Source organism: Balaenoptera ricei, chromosome 21 (assembly GCF_028023285.1).
Source record: "Balaenoptera ricei isolate mBalRic1 chromosome 21, mBalRic1.hap2, whole genome shotgun sequence".
In the NCBI taxonomy this organism is placed as follows: Eukaryota; Metazoa; Chordata; class Mammalia; order Artiodactyla; family Balaenopteridae; genus Balaenoptera; species Balaenoptera ricei.
In genome coordinates, this window is record NC_082659.1 from 33,211,747 (window position 1) to 33,236,487 (window position 24,741).

The 24,741-nt window shown below is 56.6% G+C and overlaps 2 protein-coding genes across 6 annotated transcripts in view; both read right to left on the reverse strand.

The window, feature by feature from the left end:
- Positions 1 to 15,203: 15,203 nt before the first annotated feature.
- NKX6-3 (NK6 homeobox 3) lies at positions 15,204 to 19,092 on the reverse strand. The gene is made up of 3 exons (XM_059909426.1): positions 18,711 to 19,092; positions 16,719 to 16,888; positions 15,204 to 15,425 (listed from the first exon to the last, which is right to left on the reverse strand). The coding sequence occupies exons 1-3, from the start codon at positions 19,090 to 19,092 to the stop codon at positions 15,204 to 15,206; spliced, it is 774 nt and encodes a 257-aa protein (XP_059765409.1).
- Positions 19,093 to 23,688: 4,596 nt separating this feature from the next.
- Positions 23,689 to 24,741, reverse strand: part of ANK1 (ankyrin 1) — a 96,797-nt gene continuing 95,744 nt past the window's right edge. For all 5 annotated transcript variants that reach the window (XM_059909397.1, XM_059909395.1, XM_059909396.1 and 2 more), the window contains one exon: positions 23,689 to 24,042. In XM_059909397.1, coding sequence (XP_059765380.1) covers positions 24,016 to 24,042 — 27 coding nt within the window. In that variant the 3' untranslated portion in view covers positions 23,689 to 24,015. The remainder of the gene's footprint in view (positions 24,043 to 24,741) is intronic.

Sequence of the window (24,741 nt, forward strand, 5' to 3'; positions counted from 1 at the left end):
ACTAGCGCGGGTGGGAAGAAGGTAGAGCCCTCCTGTCAGGTGTTTGCGCAGCTCTGGGTGATTTGGGATTCCCCACACGGGTGCCGTGGGACTGGAGGTGTGTGACGGCGGGTGGAGGGCGTGCAAGACGGTCTGGAGGTGAGGGCGGGGGAAGCGACGAGAAAATCCGCGGACAGGGCAGCAGCGGGGGCTTTGGGGGTTGGGTGCCCCGTGGGCTTCACGCAGCCGCAGCCGGAGGGAAGCCGCCGGCCGCCTGCGCCAGCCTGCGGTCACCTGGAGGCAGGTCCGAAGCCAGGCCCCCTCCCCCTTACGCTTCAAGGCTCGGCTGAATTCACATCCCTCAGGGGAGAGCTGCCTCTCCCCCCACTTCTCCGTCCGCCTGTCTGTCCGTCCCTCCCCGCTCCCTGCCCTGGCAGAGCAGCCACCACACCCTTCAGGGTTTTGCAGCAGCCGCGGGGCGGGTCAGCTGTCCAAGCCGCCCTCCGGCCTCCACGTCGGGAGGTGGTGGCAGTGAGCCTGGTTCCAGGGGCTTCTGACCTCAGGCTGAGTCTCCACCCAGCTGCCGGCTGCGCCTGCCCCCTGGGTAGCCTCTCATTTCCTCCTACCCGCCCCCGCCAGCGGGCGGGAAACTCTGTTTCTCTTTCTAGTCCACTTCTCTCAAACTAAAACACTGTTAGGACAGTAAGAACAGCCTCTTATTAGCTGTTTCACAAAATGTGCAAGAATAAACAGTGATTCTTAGTCTTTTATAGGCAGTACTGTTCAGTGTTTAAAAGCTATCTGGGGACTTTCCTGGTGACACGGTGGTTAAGAATCTGCCTGCCAATGCAGGGGACATGGGTTCGAGCCCTGGTCCGGGAAGATCCCACATGCCGCGGAGCAACTAAGCCTGTGTGCCACAACTACTGAGCCCATGCGCCACAACTACTGAAGCCCACGTGCCTAGAGCCCGTGCTCTGCAACAAGAGAAGCCACCGCAATGAGAAGCCCGTGCACTGCAACGAAGAGTAGCCCCCGCTCGCCGCAACTAGAGAAAACCCGCGCACAGCAACGAAGACCCAAGGCGGCCAAAAATAAATAAATTTTAAAAAACAAAAACTCACCATTTAAAAAAAAAAAGCTATCTGGAATAATCTTTACAAACTGGTCTTAAAGATCAAGTTCCATTTTTAAAAGTTCCCTTTTCTTTCTGCCATTTAGTACATTTATTTCATAATTTTCATAGGTACTTTTAAACATTTTGGCTTTAGTTTTCTCATTCTTTTCAGCACATCTGTCTGTTGCTGATGACATAGCAGAGGACTGCAAGAACCTGGTCTAGAATTGCTGCTATGTAAAGAAATACTTGTGGAGACTAAGTAATGTTTCTTTTTACCGTTACCAGCTGAGACAGGATGTGAATTACACCCCTATAAATAGAAATCTCTAAAATTTTTATTCAGTGCTTGTTACAAGTGTACAGACTCATCAGACCTCTCCATCCTTTTAAATTGGGGACCCTGCAGGCCCCCAGTTATTCGTAATTGATTTGGGATAACTGAGTCGGTCCTGTATGGTTAAACCTCCCGACATTTAGGAATAACAACAACGAAGCACGTAAAGCAACGTAATGTACAAAATACGCTCACTTCTGGGATCCCAGCACCCAGGAGGACCGTCTTGGAATGAAACCAAGTGGTATTAAGTAGTGGGATGAGTACCGGCCAGCATCAAATCACCTTCCAGACCTGCTACTCATTTGCCGTTTGGGCTTTATTTCTATTTCCTGATCCATAACTTGGGACTTGGGCTAGATGACCCCTAAGGCCCTTTCTACATCTGAAATGTCTGTAATTTTTAAACCCCTAGTTCAGACAACTTTGAGCTGTAAAGTCATCTGGGTTCAGACATAAATGAGTTTGAATCCTTTTGCTTCCTGCAGAACATTGGGCTAGTGAAACTCTTTTGGAGAGTGTCACAACGTGTCAGAGAGTCCCCAGGGTTTTAGGTGGTAGTGGGGCTGGGTGGATTTGATTGTGCATCTTGGGAAGACTTTTTTCACTGAAACCTGAGCTATTTTTTTCCCAGCTAGTTGGAGAAGGAACTTTGTGAAAAGGGTGGTAAAATCCCCCTGACGGGAAGCTCTGTAGAAGGCTGTCTCCAGGCCGGGGCTCAGGGAGCTCAGCTTGGCCGAGCAGTCTGAGGTGACGTCCAACTTCAGAATTTGATTCTTTACTGGGTCAGACCCCACTGCCGGTGGCCGCCCTGCAGCCCGATGTGAAGTGTGTGTGTGTGTGTGTGTGTGTTTTGGGGGGACGGGCCGCAGAGGCCTGAGTGCCCAGACCAGGCCGGGGCGAGCCCTCGGGCGCCACCCCAGCTCAGCCCTTCACGACAGCACCTCCCCAGCCGTGGGCACTAACCCTGCTGTCCTGTGGAAGTCCTCCGGGTCTATAAACCCTGCCGTTTCCTTCCTGGAGTTGACCGAAACCTCAGTGGTCTGGGGGATGGCGCTTCCAGCGGTCCCTGATGACCAGAGTCCACGGCGTGGCAGGTCCCATGCACCTGCTTTGCGTCCCGGGCGGCCAGACTTGACTTCTCTGGTCGCACTCGCCCTGAGTGGCCCGACGCCCGGGCTGGGAGGGCAGCTGCACACACACTGCCTCTGGTCAGGCTCAGAGACCACCATCCCGCCATCCGTCTTGCGCTGCGCTAACCCTCCTCTCCCCCAGTCAATACGTCTCTCTCCGATGGGAAAGTTAATAAATTTTGCTCTAGATTAAAAGTATTGATCATTTCATTTGTAAACGATAAATAAAAAGGGGGAACTTTTCATCGCACCAGGGGTAACGTCAGGTGTGTTTTGCGGGTGAAATTGCGCTGGCTGTCGGCGGGGTGGGCTTCATATATGCATTCCAGCCGGTCAGCTGCATTGATTTCCTATTAGTCTCCCAGCACCACCCAGTACCACATCATTCCGGTACCTGCTATTAATGGTCTTTTGATAAATAATCACTTGTAAGTCAATAAATTTTTATTAAACAGTGTGGCTCTTTGATTTATTAAAATCCGACCGTGTTTGTCTGGGAGAAAAAGGATGCTGAATTGAAGTGGAGCTTTTCATACATCTTCCTGACACCGAGCAGTCACGGCACACTCCAGAGAAAAACAATTGCGTTTTAACAGAAACAAAACAGCCGAGTTTGGAACTTGGGCCCGGGGAAACTTCATCTCCAGCAGCCTTGAGGTTCACTCTACAGGGAGCAGCTGCAGGCCGGGGGCGCCGAGTCAAGAACTTGCTGTTTGCTTCCGAGAGGGGCGAGGTGCCGGGGCTGGGTCCCCGCGATTGCCATCTGGGTAGCACAGACCCTCGTGCTGCAGACGGCCCGCCGTGCACCCTGGAGTAGTCACCCTGGACAGACAGACGTTTGGGATCCATGAGAAAAGTTGGACGGTGGGACCTCTTAGCTTCCTCCCTGGTCAAATCCCCAAAGTCACATCTTGTGGCAGGAAATGCCAGGAGGTGGTTCATGTGTTAGGTGGAGATCTGGCTATATGGATTATCTTAGAAAGTGGGCTAAAGAGCTGAAGATTGGAGTCTTTTTTTGGTGAGATTGTCATTGGCATAAAATTCGCTGTAAAGGGTTTAATTGGCTGTAAAGGGTTTGGCAAGATTTCACTGAGACTGATATGGCCCCAAACAGACTTGTGTACAGAGAGGCCCAACCACTGGGTACAGAACCAGAACTCCCAGCCCGGAGGGAAGTATGAGACCCGGGAAATGCTCTTATTAGAACTGATGGCTGTCCCCAACGCTGCCCTGATCCAGGCCACTGCTGCACCCTCTTTTCCATTCATAACCAGCATGACAGGTGTTAACGGGAAGGGCTGCTGAAGCGAGGGTGGCTAGTAAGAAGTTCAGCTGAGGGCTTTAATGTTTTTAAACCTATTATAAAACGTTTAAATCACATTTTAAGATGTTTTAAAATTTTAATATTTTAAACCTGCTGCAAGGTTTCTCTTGTTGCTTGAGTTCCTTTTCTGTCCTGGTCTTCGGGGCGACAGCTGCAGCATCAGGGACCCTGAAGGTGGGCAGGACTCAGGTGCGCAGGGCAGGTGAGTCGTGACACGGCTGTCCTGGAGCATGGCCCGTTCTGCCCCATTTTGGGGGGTTGCCCAAGATGCCCAGCCTCTCCCCAGAGGAGCTTTGGGTCCTGTCCCTAGGGGTTGGTCCCACCCACCCCTAGCGGGGCGCAGAGGTGAGCCCAGGCCGGGAAGCCACAGGACAGCTGTCTAGAACGTGAATAACGTTCTAGAACGTAAGTATATTCTGCACTTTACACGTGCACAATTCAAGTCCACTTTCAAGGTGAAACTGGAGATGTGGCCCATGCTTCACCTGGGGTTCACTTCTAGCCTTCGTTAATTCTCCCCGACTTCCCTCCCCTGTCCTTGTTCATTCAACTCTGCGTTAGGACTTCAGTGGGGAAGCTGGAGAAGACTCATCTTAGGGTTTCTTGTACTCTGTGAGTTGCCTTCCGGGGATTCTGAGTCAAGTACATTAACTTGGGAGAGAAGTGACTCCTGCTGTCTGGCTTCTGTTCCAGCTGACGGCAGGGGTCGGGGGCGAGTGAGGTCGGCACCAGGAGTTAGAGGGGCATCTGGCCAGCGCCAGGCAGGCACCTGCCGCTCCTGTAGGCATAGCCAGGCAGGAGGCGGCGGGGGACGGTGGACCGTGGGAAGCTCTGTTTCCCTAGAGAGTAAGAGTGGAGGCCTGAAGCTTCTAGAATGGAGGACCCAGTGATCCCAGAGAACTGTGACCCCAGGGTCCGCAAACTGCACTTCACTGCACGTAATGCTCCGTGTACTGCAGACTCAGCGCCGAGGGGCGGGGACTGGGGTCGGGGGCGAGCTGGTACCTTCGCACCTGATGCCATCCGGAGCCCTGGGGCAAGATGTTCTGCTCCCCCCCGCCCGCCCCCTCCTGCCCTGTTTTGGGGGTCTGGACAGACACCGCCCCTCCCGAGCTGAGGAGCGGCTCTGCAGGGGGGCCGAGGGCGCCCAGCTCTTGGGGCGCCTGGTTGGGCGGCTGCAACCCGGGCTCGGGAAGGGCTGTGAGCGCTCGGATTGATCCCCCAGCCGTGATCTGTCATTTCTCCGAGGCAGGCGCTGTTTTCTCTTGCTTCGGGAGCCCCTTCGACACCTGCTTTATTTTTCTTCCCGTGCTGACGTGACGGGAGACAGGTGTTAAACTACTTAATCACTTTAAAATTGTTTTAATTTTCTGTTTTTTATTGATCTCTCCAGCACCAATTAATCAGCTCACTGGACCAGGCAGTTAGTACATTAAAAATTGTCAGGGAGGCCGTGCATCTTGCAAAATGTCTAAAAAATATTCGGCTAGCAAATTTCGTTTTTCTTTGGCATGCAGCAGCCCTTGGGCCGCAGAACTCCCACTCTTGAGGGGCCTCTGCCTCTGGGGCTCGAGTCCGGGAGTATTTGGGGCGCAGGGGGCTTCTGGTAGGAAGGACGGAAGCAGGTGCCTGTTTCGTCACTGATTTGCATCTTTCCTTCCACTTTTGTTCTCTGCTTCCCAAACAACATTGGATCTCCTTTCCCCAAGAGGGTTGGGAATTTTCGGGGACGCGGTGCTCGCTCTGGACCCCATGTCTGGACACCCATGGGCAGGACTCCGCCATCTGTAACTGCCCTTGCGACCGGCCGGGCACCAGGCCCGCAGCCAGGGTCCCTTTCCCCAGGACGTGGGCACTTTTAACTTGCCCCGATGACGCCAAAGCCACCTCTCTGGGGCAGCGGCGCTGCTAAACTTGGTAAACTCTGTTGGCAGGTGGCTGCGTGTCACGCCCCCTTGTCCCTGGCAGCCGGCAGTGAGCCTGAAGTCCGTCCATGGAATGTTCTGCACAGCCCCACCCCGTCGGTCATCCAGTCCTGTGCGGCAAAACTTTGCCACTTGCCTTTTATCACCTGATTAACTGCTTGGCTGTACTTTCTTTTTTTTTAAAAATTCATTTATTTTAAATTTAGATTCTATTGGAGTCTAGTTGATTTACAAGGTTGTGTGAGTTCCAGGTGTACAGCAAAGTCATTCGGTTATACATATACTTATATTCATTCTATTTTAGATTCTTTTGTACTTTCTAAATTAAATAAAACATGGACCGAATAAACCAGGGGCTTCCAAAATCATTTCTTGGGGGTAGAAATTTGTTTTCCAGTTTTCCTATTTTTGCCATTTTTTGCCGCTCACTTTCCAGAAGCAAGCCCCATATGTCTTCTGTGGCAAACGAAGTCTCAAGCAGCCTGTCTGCGTGGTCTGAGTTGTTTGCTCCCTTCCGGTGGGTACCACCCTCGCAAGCATCCCTCACCCACCGCGCCCTCTTCCTTCTGCCCCCAGCTGATTGCGGGAAGCTCTCTTTCTCTTCCTCCCCGCTTCCTTCCCCGACCCTTCACCGTTCAGTCTGGGGCCCCCTCTGGAACCAGGGCCTGCAGCCCCATCTGAGCTGGAGGGCAGGTACAGGCAGCGCCCGCCTGTGGCTGGGGGACTTATCTCCCCCAGCACCCGGCCGCACCCGTGCTTATTAATTGGTATATGATTGGGCTGGGGCATATAATCTCATATTGATTTTCCCTCTGGACGCCACAGCTTTATTTGCTCACATCTGCCCTGTGTTTAATTGGTGCTTTGCTCTGGAAAGGAGGGATCTTATCGGCCGGTTTGGTTTCTTTTCCTGGGGCACACAGGCATGCACACACCCTCACACTCAAGTCAGTGGCCCAGCCCGGCCCCTCCCCGCCCCTCCCTCAGTGAGCCATTCCTGGGGGGGGAGGGCGGGGCGGTGGAGAATGACCCAGAAGGGCCTTCTGGAGACTTCCCGTCTTTACACTTTACCTCACGCGTTGTGCCTGATCCCGCCTGCGGTGAAAGTGCCTGTGTGAGGCTTACTGGGGAAATGCTGGCTTTGGAGTCGGACCTGGGTTCAAACCCACCTGCTCTCCGTGTGTGGCCTTGAGGCTAACCTATTGCATTTTTCTGCACTGCAGTACCTTCCTTTTTAAATATTTATTTATTTATTTAATTGAAGTATAGTTGATTTACAATGTTGTGCTAATTTCTGCTGTACAGCTTGCAGTATCTTCTTTATCTGAGAAAAAGGCAGCATACTTGCTTTGGAGGATTCTTGGGAAATATGGGTCAGTCACCACACACAGTGCCGGGCACTTAGTAGGTGCTCAGTAAACAGTGGCCCCAGTCAGCCCGTGCTGGTGTGAGAGATCATAGCCTTGTGTGCTGGGAAGAAAAAGAAAAAGGTGTCTCTGGCAGCCACTGTGTCCCCGCGGGGTGGGGAGCATGTGTCCCTAGGCCCATGGTGCAGGGAGAGAGTCTCTGCCCCGATGCACTGCTGTTACCACCCCCTTGTCTGAGGCCAGCACCTGGGCTGCGAGGTTTTGTTTTTCTCTTCTAACTACAGTCCCGCATCTGGGCTGGTCCACCCTGGGGTGTTCATAGCAAAGGGAAGACATAAAGGCCAGAGGTAAACACGAATTTCCTATTGACACAACATTAATTCTCCTGCTTGGACAGGTGAATGTGCTTTCACTCACTTTACCAAGATTAATGATGTGTGTTTGCCCACTAAGAGAGGCCTAATGAAGGGCCCTGAATGCGAGCCTTCTGGGTTGGCTGTGGGAAAGACGCCGGCAAGCTGCTCTACGTGGGGGGCAACCAGCCTCTCCACCACTGCCAACATCACCGCCTTCCCCCTGGAACGAGCAGGACGAGACAACTGTTGGTTTAAGAATGTGTCCTGGGGACTTCCCTGGTGGCGCAGTGCTTAAGAATCCACCTGCCAACGCAGGGGACACGGGTTTGATCCCTGGTCCGGGAAGATCCCACATGCCGTGGAGCAACTAAGCCCGTGCGCCACAACTACTGAGCCTGTGCTCTAGAGCCCGTGTGCCGCAACTACTGAGCCCACGTGCTGCAACTACTGAAACCCACGTGCCTAGAGCCCGTGCTTTGCAACAAGAGAAGCCACTGCAATGAGAAGCCCGCGCACTGCAACGAAGAGTAGCCCCCGCTCACCGCAACTAGAGAAAGCTCGTGCTCAGCAAAGAAGACCCACCGCAGCCAAAAAATAAAAGTAAAAAAAAAAAAAAAAAAAGAATGTGTCCTGACCCAGGGGGTTCTGATGGAGGTCAGCCCACCCAGCCCCCCGCCTGTCCTCTGAAGCTCTCTTCCACCTGTGCAAACCGGGTCCTCGCCCCACCTGCCCCCAAAGCTGTCGTCAAAGGTCGGGTCAGTTTCTGGTTCATTGCTCTGAAGAGTGACACGAGTATTGGAGGGGCCAGGTCAGGGCATCTAAGGTGGGGCTTCTGGCAGAGAAGCATCAGGACCACCGAGGATGCTCTGAGCCCTTAGGGCAGCAGGCTCCTGGGCCTGCAAGTGACGTGGTAACAAGACTGGATCTGAGCAGCTTCTGTTCTGTTACTCGTAGGCTCAGCACAGCTCAAACATGGCAAGAAGGGGCCTGCAGCTCGACTCTTCTCAGCAGAGCAGCACCAGACAGATGATACAGGAGGCTGCAGGGGGTGGCACGGCGGGCGTGGGAGGCAGTTGCCACTCCAAATCCTGGACTCTAGGGTCTCTGGAGGATGTCCTCAGCCTTGGGGGTGGGGCGGACAGACCGGCCACCTCCTCCCAGGCAGCCTGAGCCGGCAGACACGCCGCCACCCACCCGCCGCAACCTGAGTGTGGGTCCCCAGCAGGGCTAGGCGCTGCTCTCATCAGCAATCCGATCGCGGCTCGGAGAATAAAAGCTGGGGATGGGAGGTTTAACCCGGTCCCTTCCTGTCACGAACGATGGTCCATTACCGGGGGCCAGAGCCGAGAGGAGAGCCGGGGAATAAAGAGAGGAAGTGCGGGGACAGCTGTCGAGGAAGGAAGGCTGGGAAACCCGAACCCAGGGCAGCTCCCCTGTGGCCATCTGTCCCCGTGTCCCTACAGGCTCCCTGGCAGGGCCAGCCTATAAGCAAACAACAGGGTTAAAAGAAACATTTTTTTACTCCAATAGTGTTCTTTGAGCTGTAAATTATAGAAACGCAGCTCGACCAGACTGAAGACAAAAGAGTGTGTCTTGTCTCCTGAAAAGGCTAGGCTTGGCTGAAACATTGTCACCAGTTCAGTCCCGCTCTCAGATCCTCTTTCCACTGGGCTGGCCCCCTTCCCCGGGCACGCCGAAGGCCAGGCCACTTGGCACTCCAGGTAGAGAGGGAAGCGGGCGCTCCCCAGAGCAACGTGGTCCTTTGCTCATTGGTCGGGACTGAGCCGCGGGCCTATCCCTGGACCAATCCGTCACATGACCAGGGAGGTGGCATTCGCTGATTGGCTTAGAATGATGTCAATCATCCGCCCCCAGAGATGGGGGTGGGTCGGCCCGCCCACACTAGATCAATCAAAAATGGCAGGTAGGTTGTTCTCCGTGGAAAATCAGGGTGGCCTTATCAGAGGCCGCAGGGGTCCGTGCCCGGCGAGCCCAAACCACAGAAGTGCGCTGTGCCCTTTTCCTCCTCGCACAGGGGAAGCTGCCGTTCACTGGGCAGTGCACAGTACTCTACAGTTTTCCTGCAGCTGGGCTGCAGAGCCCTCTGCCCTGGCTGTTTCCACCGTGGCATGAGGTGCCCCGGGCAAAGCAGCCCTGGAACTGCAAGGCCAACGCTGCTTTCTCTTCCAGAACATAGAGGCAGCGGGTTAGCAAATTCCTTAGTTAGGGCAGGGCCTCTCCCAAGAGCCCTTGGAGGTTTGAGTGTATTCGATCTTTCCATAGTATCACAGGCACAGGACTGATGCCAGTGGCAGCAGGAAACCAGAAGGGTCCTGCCATCTCTCTGTGCTTCCTGAGGAAGAAGATCCAGACCCTTTGCACCTTTTCTTGCACCCCTGCTGCCTTCCCTGACTATGTGAGTCTTTGTCTCCTGGACAGGAAAGAAAAGTTGCAGAATTCAACGTGGGTCACTGAACAACTCAGGGAGAGCCAACGTGAATTTAAGTCAAGTTGGGCTTCTAAGATCACCATTTGCCAAATTTGTCTACTCCCAAGTCCTGGGGCACTTGTTAACCAGGCACATTCCAGGGCCACACCTGCCCAACTGGGTCAGAATATCCCAGAAGGGCCCTGGGTATCTGTATGTCTGACAAGGCCTAGCGTCAGGCAAGCTTAGGAAACTGCCTAAATGAATATTTTCTCTGGCTGTGGTGTATCTGCTCCATCCAGGGACACTGGCCATCAATTATAAAGCAGCAGAAACCATACCGAGAAAAACGGTGTTCACTGTAATCGTGCACTGCAGTGCACTTGATCAGTGAGCCTTTGATGAGGGGACCTCACCTGGTCCTCTTGTGTCCTCTGTAACTTTCAGGTCCTCATACACCTGGCAGTTGACACAGCCCTGGCCTTAGAATGGAAAGACAAGGAGTTTTGACCTTGGGTACGTAGATTCATAGCATTTGAAACCACGTAAAACACAGTTAGAACCCGACTGTGAGCAAAAGAAGAGATCATTCTGGGGACAAGAAAGCAGCTGCTCCAAGGCACACACACAGCCCTCCCAGGCAAGGCCGGAGCCACCTCAGGTGCAAGACTAGACTCAGAGAGGCCCAGAGCTGAGACGCAGGGCGGCAACTGTTAGCGGTGGCTGACAAAGGAGAAAGGGGGATTTCAGAAGCACAGGTCCCCGTGGGCATTTGGTGATGGGATAGAAAGCCCAACTTAGGTCAGTGCATCTCTATGTATCTAACAGTTTTTTATTGAGCACCTAATTTGGGCCAGGCTCTGTGCTCTGAGAAAAGGAGGGTTGTCCATACACACTCACACAGTCATACCCGCCATCCATCTTTTCGCGCCTACAAACCACCTGGAGATCTTGCTACAAATGCAGATTTGGATTCGGGAGGGTTGAGATGGGGCCTGAGAGTCTGTATTTCTAACAAGTGCCCAGGGGAGGCGGCTGCTGCTCGTCCGTGGACCACGTCTTAGGTTATCGAGGCTTCAGAGCAGGACGTATAGACCCACATGCCTTCAGGGATCAGGCAGGGGATGGACCTTGTGGGGACCAAGCCCGGGGATGTGCCAGGAAATCGTGAGGATCACGCACGGGACCAGGCTTGCTCAGCCTACAGACCAGCTAAAGTTTCTGTAAATGCACTGTTCTGCCTCCCAAAGAAACACATCTGCAAACTGAATTCAGCCCTCAGCATCTGACTTGACTCCACGCCCCAGAGTCCAGAACCTCAGGCTTTTGCCAGGTAAATGAATCTGGTCACACACGAGGCCTTCCACAACCTCCAGATGGCAGTTGACCTGCCGGGGCTTGAGTACTTATAGGAATGGGTAGCTGTGACTTTGAACCTGCCTGTCCCACTGTGAAGAAGAACTGCTTAGGACTGGCTCTGCCGCTTCCTGGCAGAAGGAAGGAGAGGGTGTGAGCACGCTGATATGGGAATGCCCACCCCCTTTTACACCTTGCAGGGGATTTCAGTGCATCTTCTGCTGGGTCTTGCTGATAACCATATCAGCTTCACTTTACAGATGAGGAGGCTGGATTTCAAGAGGTTACCTAACTTGGTCACAGTGACCCAGCGACTACTTGGTGACATGGGGACCCAGACTCGGGACTGTCGGCCTCCACAGCCCTCTTGAAATAACATAGCAGATACTGTTGGGTGTCTGTATATGCCATGCACGCTCGTGAGTTCTGATCTTACAGAGACCGTGCGAGGTATGTATAATTACTCCCATCTTACAGATGAGTAAACTGAGGCTCAGAGGTTAAGTCACTCGCCCAGTGACACAGAGAGAGGTGGCGCCAGTGTTCGAGCCCAACTCTAACCGAACCCAGTCCCCTCTGCCATGCTCAGGCAAAGACTCGGGCTGGCTGGTATCTGGGCTCAAATCCTGGGGGTGGCTGAGAAGGAGGAGGGATTGCCAGCAGTGCAATTTCAGTCCCCAGTCTTTTGATTGTTGCCATCGGGATATGGCCATTTGGAACCTGCTAAGACACTGTCATCCCTAGCTTCAGCCCCGCCCTGCTCGGGACACGTCAGATCTTTCCTACACTGGAAGCCGCAAGCGGGAGGGCTGTGGACGGGGCAGAATCTTGCCTGCCTTTGGGAGCCTCCTGGGCTGCTGGCAGGGCAGGACTCGGTCGCTCTCGGGAGCCCAGGGCTGAGCGTCTTTCTCTTTGTCCATCCCTGAAAAGTTTCTCCTGTGGTCAGAGGGAAGTTGCCAGAAACATGAATATTCTTAAAGTTGTGTAGTTTTGTTTAACTCAGCATATACAAGAAGGCCCTTTGTGACCTGGAATGGAGAAGGAGAAGGGAGGTGCTATGGCTTATGATTTCTTTATGATGGATGAAGTGAAATAGTCCTGAGTTCCTCCCAGCTACACACACACACACACACACACACACACACAACACACGAGTGTGCACGCATCCGCAGAGGGCAAAACTTATCCCAAATTACCCTCGGGCATCTGGGCCATTCACCTTTGGCTCTTCTCCTCCTTCAAACTGGGAATCTGGTCCCTTGATGAGGCCTGAGCAGTGCCTCTTCCTCGCTTGGCCCCGTACTTGGGAGCAGGGGTGAGGGAGGGGGACTCCAGGAAGGCTGGAGTCCTTGACCCAGAGGTTCCAGTGGCAGGTGTCCCAGAACTTGGACATTGGAGGAGGTTTTGTTTAGCTCAGCAAATGTTTCCTCGGCGGAAAAAATTTTCCCTCCACTTGATATAATACTGACCCCAAACAATGGGAATCAGACATGCAAGAATTATAGCTATAATAGAGTGTTAGGATTGTAATACACTTACGAAGAAGGCAAACGAGCCCAGTTTTCTTGTTCCTGGCTTCTCCCCACACCTGCCTCATGACTTTGCACCTGCATTATGTTGAAAGCCTCCTCTGGCCAGCAGGCCCCAGACTCTCCTCAAAGTGCTCAGGAAATCCTGGGCCCTGCCTGGCTCGCAGAGTTTTTCTTCTCTGTGGCTGTACCCGGAGGGTCCTTGGGTCCTCTCAGGTGGCCATCCGGCCTGCTGCAGCTCAGGACCCCTGTGTCAGCTTGTGGTCAGGAGCACACAGGGCAGGTGCTTCCTTATTATTTCCTTCCCACCTTACGTGGAGAGAGACCGAGTGTGGGCCTCGCTGTGGAATAAGGATCACAGCTCAAAAGCACCCTACATCTTCTTGTTATGGCCCTCCATCCTCTGGGTCCAGTGGGGTTATGATGAAGGCTTGGTGCCTCTGTTTCCAAGAGGCCCCAAGCTGGGGTGTCCCTCCCACCCTCTTTCCCGCTCCAGGCGGACTCCACCAGCCCAATTCTCCCATCCTTTGGGGCCCAAGGGACCACAGAAGGACTTGCTGGGACAGCAGAGGGGGCAGGCTGCTCACAGCTTGGAGGCCTTGCTGGAGCTGGCGTGGATGGTTACAGCTGGAAGGTCCTGAGAGCACATCTCATCCCAGCCTCTGGTTTTACAGGAGAGGCCTGTAAAAGGCGCTGCCCCTCGCAGTAGACGTGAGGGCCTGGACGTCAGCTCAGGTGGCCTCATCCCACTTCTGGAACTTGGTTTAGGTAACTTCTGGGCCTGTGTTCTCTCACCCATGCAACAGGGACAATCCCTCCTCCTGGGTTTCTGGTGGGGTCACGTGACATAGTCGGGCCTTCCACGTGGGAAGAGTTAGTAGGTGTTCAGTCCTTGTCATTGTTGCTCTTCTCTGCCCCGGGATCTTTTCCTTACGGTACCGAATTCCCCACAGATAATTTCCCCCATGAGGCTGTGAGCGCCTACAGGTCAAGGACCCCGCTGAACGCCTCTCGGGTTTCTGTACTATGGCGCTGCCTGGCGCATACCACCGAGACTTGAGACTGACCGATGCCTGCAGGTTTCCTGATTCCCAGAGCCCTGTCCCCTGGGGGCAGAGACGCTGCCCTCTGGAGGGCACCCCCAGCAGCTGGCACGCCTGGGACCCCACAGACAGTTTTTCGGAAACACATGAGCCATGGGGAGGTTTCTGGGACTTTTATTTTTACCCTTTATTTTTTAAAAGCCAGTGAAGATGGGCGACCGCTTGGTGCCTTTTGTGCTGCATTCCTCTAGGGCCACCCCACTCACCCACCCCCGCCTGCTGCAGCCCCTGTCCTTCCCACCGGCTGGGCAGCGCCCTCCGCAGCACCAGCTCCAAGGCCAGGCTGCAGGGCGCCCCAGGGAAGGGAGGCTCGTGGGTTCCATGCGAGCCCCTTCCGCCAGGTCCTCTCCTCTCCTGCGGGGGTACCGCGTTGGAGGAATAGGGGGTTCTGAGGTCCCTTCCTGCCCCGAGTCCCTCCCCGGCAGGAGGCTTCCTTCTCTCTGGGGGTCCTGTCCTTGCACCGGCAGGTACCGAGGGGAGCCCAGGTGGCAGGCTCTGGGGTGCAGCAAGCATGCCGGCGTTTCTCACCTTCTCTCTGCCTCTTTCCCCAGTGGGCGCTTCTAATCTCTTCCTGTCCTGGGTTGGGGGATCCCCTCTGAGGGCAGAGTGGAGAAGGGATCACAGGAGGACTGCTCCCCCCAGGGGCACGATCCTTGAGTTGGGGTGTCAGGGGTATTCCTTCTTTGCTGGGACCCATTTCCCCTCCCTGGGGTGGGTTTCCTCCCACCTGGATTAGGTTTTGGGCTCTGGCCCCTCAAGTGGGATCCTTCCTGTGCCAGGGTCTGAGGAGGGTCCCTGGACATACCAGCTCTCCTTCTGCAGTCAGCCCACAGGGAGACCCTTGCCGGAGCCAACGGTTTCCCTGGGGGAAGACTCCCCCCTCGCAGCTATCACGGTGGCGTGTCTGGGACCCCACGGCCAGTGTCCTGGCCGCAGAGCCCGATCGCTTTTCATCTACCTGTGTACTTAGAATCTGCAGAGCTGGCAGGGCCAGACCTGGGCCCACAGAGGTGCAAGACGGCGGAAGGGGTGCCCGGTCTCAGGACAAGTTCACGTCTCCCCCTTTGCCCCCTCTTCCCTTAGGAGACTGGCCTCCTCCCCCCCTCTTCCCCTCCATCTCCTGCTCCTCCCATTCCTCCTCGTCTCCCTCCATCGTCCATCCTCCCCCTCCTTCCTCCCCCCTCCCCCCTCCTCCTCCGCAGCCCCCGTTAGCCTTTTGGGAACCGCAGGGACGCGGAGGCCGGCGGGGTCAGCCGTGCGCGCCCAGGCTGAGCACCGAGAAGGCGGCGCGGTGCTTGCGGAGCAGCAGCCGGATCTTCTCGTCGTCCGAGTCGGGGTCCAGCGGCTTGTTGTACTCGTCGTCATCATTCTCCGAGGCCGCGCGGTCCCCGCCCGAGGCCCGGGGCGTGGAGGACGAGGGTTCCAGGGCACTCTTCTTCCGCCACTTGGTCCTCCGGTTCTGGAACCACACCTGGGAGGAGAAGGGCCCTGAGGATCACGCTGGCGCGCGGCGCACACAGGGCCCCTCTGGGGAGGGCGGCTCCACTGGGTGGCAATTATCCCCCCAGCCTCATCTTTATCGTAAAATAAATGGTTCAGCAATGCACTAGGCAGTCATAGTTACACTACTTTTTTTTTTGAGGGGGGCAATAAAATAAAAATAAATGTGAGTGCAGCAGCCCTTTCGTCTTAGCTCTAACCCTCCCTGCGGTGTATCTGCCTCTCCTTTGCCATCTGGGTACTTGGGTGGAAGGGGCTGACATGCTTTTAACCTCACAGACCTTCACTGAGCTTCATGAATCATTGCCCCCCAACTGTGAAAATAACACACGCTCATTACTGGAGACAGGAGCGTGCAGAAAGGACCCAAAGAAGCGGAGTGATACGGAAAGGCCTTCCTCTTAGACTCGGCGCTTCCTCCCTCTCCTTCGGAGTTAACATTGGGCGGAGGGAGCTGCCCGGGTGGGTGGCCGGCTGGAGGTGCAGGGCCCTGAGGGAGCCCAGGCCCGGGTCCCCAGCTGCCCTTGTGCTTCCTTCTCCCCTGAAGCCCGTCGCCTTATCACAGTGCCGGGTAGTTACAGCATAGCCCAGAGCTTGCTTCTTTGGTGCCCACCCCAGAGCCCCTCAGGGAACAGTGAGCCTCTGAGTTGCCAGGGGTGCCCCTGGAAGCCTGAGGGGACAGAAGCTGCCTTACCCACCGAGTTCAGGCCCGAGGTGTGCAGTTTGAGAGAGAGCCGTGCCCCGAGCTGAGCAAAGAGACTCAGACTTCACGGGCAGGCGTGGGGAGGAGTTATCTTCACTTTCGAGTTTGGTGAACCAAGGCGGGCTTGTTTGCCTGGCTAACGGAACAAGCCTGAAGCCAGTTCTGATCCGGCCCAGCGGCTGCCATCAGCTCTTGAAACTTTTAGCCTCGACCGTGCAGAGGAGGGGAAGGCATGAGGTTAGAGCCCTATAATCCAGGGTACTCACTTACCAGCCGGTGACCTGGGGCAAGAGGCTCAGCTGAGATTGTTTCTTCTCCTGTAAGGTGGGTAATAAGGCCCACCGCCAGGTTGCTGTGAGGTTTAAATGGGCTGCTACAAATAAGGCTCTCAGAATAGGGCTCAGGAGATGACAGCCATTTGGCGTTAGGGTCATATTACCGTCTCCAGGGTTAGGTGGGCAGGCGGTGCCCAAACACCAGGACGGCCTCCCACTGAGCTGCACTTGCCAGGTGAGGCTCCTCGCTGCCAGGCAGACACCTTCTTGTCCCTCACACACTCACCTTGACCTGCGACTCGGTCATCCCCAGCGAGTATGCCAGCCGCGCCCTCTCGGGACCCGCCAAGTACTTGGTCTGCTCGAAGGTCTTCTCCAGGGCAAAGATCTGGTGCCCCGTGAAGGTGGGCCGGGTGTGCTTTTTCTTGTGGATGCTGTCGCTCAGGGGGTCCGGGGCTGGTGGGAGGAAGGAAGTGTGCGGTTCGCGGGGTTGGGGGGTGCCAGCCCTGCCCCGCCTCTCCCACAGGGTGAGCGCCCGTACGGAGAAGCCGCTGAGGTTGCAGGGGCACGGTGGCACCTCTCACCCAAGCAGCATACCTCTGCCCTGTCTGGGTGGGCGGGGACCCCGAGGGCGCCTGCCCCAGGTTTCAGCTAATTAGGGCCAGAGGATGCTTAGAACTGGGTCTCCTTGTGTAACGCCCTCCCTACGCAGTGATGCAGCCGCGCCCCGAGGGGCGGGAGGAGTTTCCTCTGGGTCTCAGGGACGTTCTTGCAGGTCACCGAGAAACGGATTTAGCACCTTCCACCAACCGTCAGGGTCCCAGGGGCCCGGGAGTTCCTCCACTTCCTTGCTCTTGAGATCCCATTTTCCAGGTTTCCGGGAAGCCAGAACCCTAAGCTCCAAGTTACTGCTCTCCCCTGTCACCAGGCCTGGGAGTCATGTGGCTTCAACCCCATGGAGAGTCCGGACGCGGAGCCTCAAGAACTGACCCCTGCCCCGCCAGGGCAGCCTCTCAGGAGCTCGGCGGGGGGGTGGGCGGGGGGCGGATGGGGACCAGGGGAAGCAGAATGCCCACGTGCAGGGCCTCGTGCAGTGCAGCCGACCCTCACATCCCATGTCCTCACTTTACAGGTGAGGAAGCCGAGGCACAGAAAGGAGGCGAGACCTCCTGAGAGGCTGTCACCCTCAGTCCCCTCCCCTTGTGTTAATCCAGCCACTGACTCAGATACTTCCCTGTGTGTATACGTGCATTCGGGGTTGAAGAGCAGGAGTGTGGAAATGGGGTGCGTGTGGGTAGGCGGGCATGGAAGGGAGAGACAGGGATAACTCAGGCCTAAAGCACCCGCAAACCAGGTTATAGCATAGCTTCCAAGAGATGAGGTCTCGGCCCCCTGTGGGACTCGCCGCGTTTCAGGCTGACGAGGGGTGTGAGGGTCCCGAGCAGCATAGCGGGCGGAAGGCAGGTGTGCTTCGGGCTTTCCTGGGCCGCCCCAAGCCCCTGTGCCAGTGCAGGAGCCCCCAGGTGGGACAGAAGTGGAGGTCCCTCTGCCCCTGCCTGATCCGGGCCCAGGGGTGGTTCCTGCAGCCACTGTCACTCCCCCCGCCTCCCGGGTGGCGCTCCCCTGCCTGTGCACGACCTGCCACCTCCTCCAGGCCTGACTGGCATCCTGGGGGCCCCGGACCAACTCTCTGAAAACCACGGTTTGGGGATGGGTGGGTGAGGTCCCCCGACAGCGAGGGCCCAGTGGGGCTGGACTCAGCAGCTGCTCCCGGAGGCTGGGTGGTACGGGTGCTGCTGTTGACATAAACCCCGAGGAGGGAAGCAGGCCCCCTTGATCGCAGCGGGACCGAGATGGGTTCAGGGTACATTCTGTGTCCCTGAGTGCTGCCGGCGCACGCACGGGGGGCTCTTTGGGAAGGTGATGCAGTGGCAGATTCTCACTGGGGACGGCATTTGCCTGCTTGGACGAAGTGCTGACACGGGCTCTGGGCGGGAGAAGGAAGGTGAGCAGGACCGTACACAGGGTGGGGTTGAGCCGTGTGGTCTCCCGGGACCCCAGCTTCCCCAGGAGGGCCGCTGGTGAGGAGTGAGGGCGGGGGTCAAGACGCCCATCCGAGTGAAGCCGGGGTGGGAGGGGGAGGGGAGAAGCCCGTGCTGCACCAGGTGGAGGGCCGGACCCTGGGGTCTGCCCCAGGCTGTCGGATGGCGGCCGAGGACCCCTGTGAGCGTCCGTTCCCGTCCCCCGTCCCCCGTCCCCCCCTCCTCCCCATACTCACTGTTGCCGCATGGCCGCCCGCCTCGCCAGTCCTGGCCCGTGTCCGCCCAGCAGTTCCGGGTCCGGGTTGGGTACTCGTTCCCTGCCTTGGAGAAATTCCCCACCTGGGGACCGTAGTAGACCCCCTGGGAGCCGAGCCCACCGAAGCCGGCCACGTGGGGGTAGCCGGAGAGCAGGCAGCTGTTCGGCGCGGCCACGGGCCTGCTGAGGATGTCCGAGATGCCATGTGGGGTCCCGGCGGGCGGCTGGGGGCCCAGCCCCTGGGGGCTGAGCTTGTAGAAGGCGTTCTGCACAGAGTACTGGCACACAGGGGCCTTCATCTCCGAGAACTGAGCCAGCGGCGCGTTGTTCAGCAGGAACGGGCCCTGCAGGTTGGACTCCATGGCCCCTCAAAGGGCCAAGGGGAGGTGGGAAGCCCAAATCCAGGCCCCTAGAGCCCCCGAGCTGCGGCCCAGATTCCCATGGCAGCTCTGGAGGGTCAAAGCTGCCCGAGCCCCAGGCCGTCCTCCCACCCAGGCATCCGGCCCAGCCCTTGCCCGGGGCCGGGACCACGTCAGCCGCGGGAAGTCAGGTGCTCCCAGGGCAGGTGCGAGCCCTCCCAGCGCCCCTGCCCTCTGTCCCTGCCCGGCCTGGGGAGAGGTGGCTCCCCCCGCTTCAGCTCAGGCCCCTTCTCTGCTTCAGAGTCTGGGGACCCTCCATGAGAAGTTTCAAGTTCAGAGAAGCAACATTTCCCTGATAAAGATGGGGCCCATTAGAATACAGACCCGAGACTGGCTGAGCTGCTCGAGCCGCGTCGCCATTGGTGGAAACCCTCACAGGCCTCACATTGGCTTTTCCTAGACAAATTGCACTTTGAAAGATTGACTGTAAAATCAGCCAGCGTGAGTGTGTGTGTGTGTGCGTGTGTGTGCACGCGCGCGTCAGAGAAAGAGAGAGAGAGAGAGAGAGATGGGGGGTGGGGAGAGAGAGAGAGAGGGGGAGAAAGAAAAGAGAGAGTGCTCTGGAACCTATGTTCATTCTCAGAGGGTCCACCAGCTCCTGGTCCCCCAAGTGAGCATCTAGGAAAAAGCGCCCTGGGGGGCCCCTGGGGCAGCTGGAGGGCACAGTTCCTCCAGCTGCCCCCCCTGCGGGCTCAGGGGATGCGGTCCTGAGGTGTCCAGGCCCCTTCCTGTGCACATGCCCAAGCCTCTGGGGGAGTGTGCGGTCTGGACACAGATGCTTCGCTTCCCTCCTCCCTGCTGGGACGGGTAAGTGGGGAGGCTGGACTTTGGGGCCTGAGAGCCTGGGGCAGGGGGTGGGAGTGGGGCTCCTCTGGGAGTGCTGGCTGGGGGTCCCTCCTGGCTCTGCCTCTGCCTCTGGGCAGCCTTCCCTGACCCCCCTGTCCTCCCTTCCTCCTCCTCCGAGGACTCATTTGTGCCTCTGTCATGTTCTGCCTGGCTGGGCACCTGGGATGGAAACCTTTGATGGCTGAGATGGCCGTTGATTCAGTGGCGGTGCCTGTGCCGGGCTCTTGGTTGGCGCTCAGTAAATATTTGACAGATGAGACTAGGTTGAATCGCCGAGCACCCATATGCCTTTCTTTTCCTAATGAATTTTTACAACATACAAGGCTCTACTGGGGTCTCTCTCCTGTTTTACCAACAGGGAAAATGCGGTAAATAACTTTGGTCATTTCTGCACGGAACAGCATCCTTTCCTGCAGTTTAAAAAAAAAATGGCAATCAGCATGTCGCTGGTCTGGACATGCAAAATGACAGGAAATACAGTGGCTGCCTGACAGATGGACTTCTGTCCCTCCTCTGCCTGGCAGTCCCAAAGCCGTTTCTGACCAGCCCATGGTCGCCCTTTGGCAGGTGGAGACAAGCCTGCTTCTGGGTTTCCGGCAGGAGGCCAAGGGCCCAGGCTGCGGGGAGGCTCCCCTCTCACAGAGAGCCGGCTCTCCCCATGCTGCTGTTATCTGCTCGGGCTGGAATTGGCCATGACCCTGTAGCGTAGATGACGTAGGTTAACACAAGAAAGACCTCACCAAGGCTGTGGACCTTGTTTTTCTGGAAATTTGGATTAAAAATGAGAAAAGTTCTTATCGGTCTGAATTGGCTGTGCTCCAAAGCTGCCCATCACAACCATTTGGGAAGTTGAACTCCAGTTCCCAGTGTTGCTGCAGGAATCACCTAGGAAGTTGTGATTCTGAGCCTGTGCTTTACAAAACCCTCTGGGCGAGGCCGGTGCACAGCTATGGCTGGTCCCTTGGCCTGGATGTCTTTTCTGATGCTGAGAGAGAAGCTTCACAATCAGAGTGAGGGCGGGGAGTGCTCCTAAGACCCTGTGACTGTGATTTGGCCATCCCCCGACCCCCACCAATGATGGGAACTTGTGAGGAGGAAAATCTGCAGTAAATAATTTGATTCTTATTTATCGCCAAGCTTGACAAAGGCATTTGTGTTCAGGACTCCCAGGATGACAAACTGAAGAGACTTTTGCAATTGCTTAATCCCTTCCCCCATTTGACAGATGAGGAAACTGAGGCCAGCTTGGTGACCAGCCTTGCATAAAATGTTAGGAACTAGTTAGGAACAGAGCGATTTTCTTGGAAGTTCTTGAACTCTGAGTGGCATTGCCTGCAGGGGCCAGATGCCTTCACAGGGAGCACTGGGGGGGAGGGTCCCCCTTGGTGTATGCCCACTGTGGGCTCAGCCACGTACCCTGGTGTTTGTGGCGCGCCCCCCTCCCAACATCTTGGACTTGCCCCCATCACATGGTCCTCAGGTGGGACAGAAATCTGCTCTACCATCTGCAGGGTGGGGAGTGCCTCTCCTAGAGTGGGTGGTCCTGATTAAGAGGATGTCCAGGTTTCCAGAGAAGGTGGGCGCCTCCCTGGGGCGCAGGCCTTCCTGCAGACTGATCACCCCCAGACTCCCCCAGCGCCCCCTCTCCACACTCCCCAAAGATGCGCCGGGAAGGAGAGATGGAGGCCTGTGCCATGAGTCGAGTTCTTTATTAATTTTGACATTTGTTCAGCTGGTGTAGGGAGAATGCTCTATACATCAGAGTGGAGTGGGGTGCGCGGTGGGAAGTCCCTCCCAAGAACAGAGCGTGTGGGAGTCAAGAAAAGAACCATTTTCATAACAATTTAAAAAATCAAGGTGATTCCAAAACTTCTAAACAGCGTCTAAGGTGCAGACTGCAGCATTCTCTAGGCATCGTGTGGCGACCCCAAACGTCTCCCCTACAGCTCCTACTAGCAGCGGACGCAGCATGCCGCCGGGGGCCGGCGGGCCAAGCAGCCAAGCCAGACAGAGCGAGGAGCCAAAGCGCAACCGGGGCCTGGGCCGCGGCTCTACAGGAGCTACTGGGTCGGGGGCGGCGGCGCCCGGGCGAGGCAGCGGCAGATCGCGGCGGGAGGCGACCCTGCGCCTGTCTTCCTCGGCCTTCACTGAGTCCTGCCGGCCGCGGCGGGGCGGAGGGACCGGCCGGCGGGGATGTTCTGCGCGCGGCCCCCGCAGGGGCTGGGTCTGGGGCTCGCGGACCGCCGCGCGCGCTCGGGCTCCCACTCCCCGCCCGCCCCTCGGGGAGCCCGGCCAGCCCCGCCCGGACCCACCGGAACACTTGTGCGCCGGGGCCAGCCGGGGCCTCAGGGGCTCTGACACCGAGGGAGCTTCTGTGCTACTTGGAAGGTTCGGATGTGTTCTGAGGACATCTCGGCAGAGAGGCAGGGAGGAAGGTGACCGGACATCCACACACAGTGGCCCTTGGGCGGGCGAGAAGAGCCTGCAGTCTCTCTCCTGGCCCGGAGGGCGACACGCGGGGCGGGCGCGTTGTGCTGATTCGGGCCTCCCTCTGCCGGGGGCTCTGGTGTAACTTAAGGCTCTTCCCCGATGGCACCGAGGCGAGGAACAGCCGGCCGCCGTCTCCGTCCTGCCCTGACGGGGCCCTGGCACAGGAGGGTCTCCTTCCAGGCTGGGGCCTCCTGGTGGTCAGCCATTTCTCCCCCTGCGCTGCCTCTCCAGGGGGTTCGGGGTGGGGCGTTGGTCAGATGGGGGCACTGAGGCTGCCCAGCCCAGGCCGCCCATCCCGCGGCTGCCTGGACTTAGAGCACCAAGTTCGCTCTGGGAGACCTCGGGGTGGCGGCTGACCTAAGAACGGGCAGGTGCAATCCCTAGCCCTACTCCCTTCCTTCCTCTTTCACTGAAAGACAGGCTGTAGCTCCTTCTCCCGCAGCCTGGAGAAGTCCTCAGGAGCTGAGCTATTAGTGCTTTGTACATACTGCTAAAGTGTTTCTATTGGTTTGCATAGTATTTATTGTTTTTCATATACACAAGGCTGATTACTGTACAGTTGACACTTTGAACACGGACTATGATATAAGTGCTTGAAGATATAGAAAACCTCTTCTCTATTGAACATGCTGGTGCAATCCTGGGACAGCCACCGGCCTTCCCCCAGCTGAGAGTGAAGACCCTTTCGGATGGGCACTGGCTCCCTCGGAGCCCTACAGCTAAGCCTGGGGGTCCTCGCCTCAGAGTCTTAAGTCCCTAACACGAGGAACCCCGAATGCACTCTGAAGGTAATGATTTTCCATTGGAAGATGATTAAAACTGAAACTGGCAGAGAGAGCGACAACATAAAAAAAATTCCAGTTTATCCACAGGAGAGTCTATACAACTCCGGATGTCACAGTAAATCTGTGTGTATACTGAGCAGAGGGGAGAGGGGGGTGTGTGTGTGTATGCATGTGTGTGTATGCATGTGTGTGTCCTGATGCCATGTAGAGCGTTCTGGAAGGTTCCGTCCACGGGGGAGTGGCAGGGCTGGTCACACATGGAGCGTGGAGGTGTGGGGAAGGCTGGCGGATGAGGGTAAGGGATTAAAGTGTGGAACTGATTTCATGTCTAGTTTTCTTTTTTTTTTTTTTTTCCTTTCCAGGAAGCTCACATGGATTTCTTACAGATGAGGTTGAAAAAAAAGTACCCTGTAACAAGTCGAAATTGAAATGATTTAAAAAAATATCTCATCCCAGCCACAAAAGAGCCCTTGTTTGCTGTTGCGTTCGGTGCTCTCCTGCGCTTGTTTTACGTCCCCCTCTCTCTCTACCCCCTCTTGCTGTTTCCGTCCAGACTCCCGAAAGAGATCCAACGTCGCTAGAGGCAGGATAGGACTGTAGGTCATGCGTCTACAGTCGGTCGTTCATGCGAACAGGTGACTAAAGGATGTCCCTTACAGAGGTCATGCCGTAAGCCTCCAGGGACGTGTGCGCGGCTTCCGGGGCCTCGGTCCAGCTCTCGGGTGCGTGGCGGAGTGTGTGGAGTTCAAGGGTTGGGTGTCGAGGTGTGATCCTGAGGGACACGCAGAGAGGAGTCACTTAGAATTTAGAGGCGCAACTCCCAGCAAAAACCCACTATCCGGAGTTTTGTGCTGGCGGCTCGGGCAGGGGTGAGTCAGGAAAAGCAGCCTCCCCAAGCCAGGCAGGAGCTGAAAGGCGCTGAGCTCGGCCCGGACCTTCCTGAAACACCAGCCATCCTTATCCCACTGCCCGACGCAGAGGCTGCCACTAGCTCCATGCCCATCGATGAGCTCCCCGGGAGACCCTCCTGTGGGGTACTCTGTGCCCGCGTGGTCACCTGGGGAGAGGACCCCGTGTACCCAGCACCTAGGAGAGGGGCAATGTGCTCGAGCCCAGAAAGGGCCAGGCTAGGCGGTGGCAGCACCCTGGCTTGTTTGGTTTGGTTCAGCCAACATGCATTGATGTCTCCTGTGTGCCAGCCTGGGGACCCGGGGATGGAGCAGACATGGCCTCGGGAGCTCGTGGCCTCAAGGGACCTCAGCGCCTCTTCGGCTCTGGTCCATACCCCTTACTGTCGGGGCCTCGAGCTCCTCTCCCCATGCCCTTTGGATGGACAACCTCTCTTGGGGCAAAGAGATCTTTGAAAAACAGATGGCTTCTCCCCAGGGGACTATGTATGTTAGGCTGGAAGACAGCAGCTTTGCCAAAGTGAAGTTCAACTCTGCAGCCTGGGAATCACAGCGACACAGGG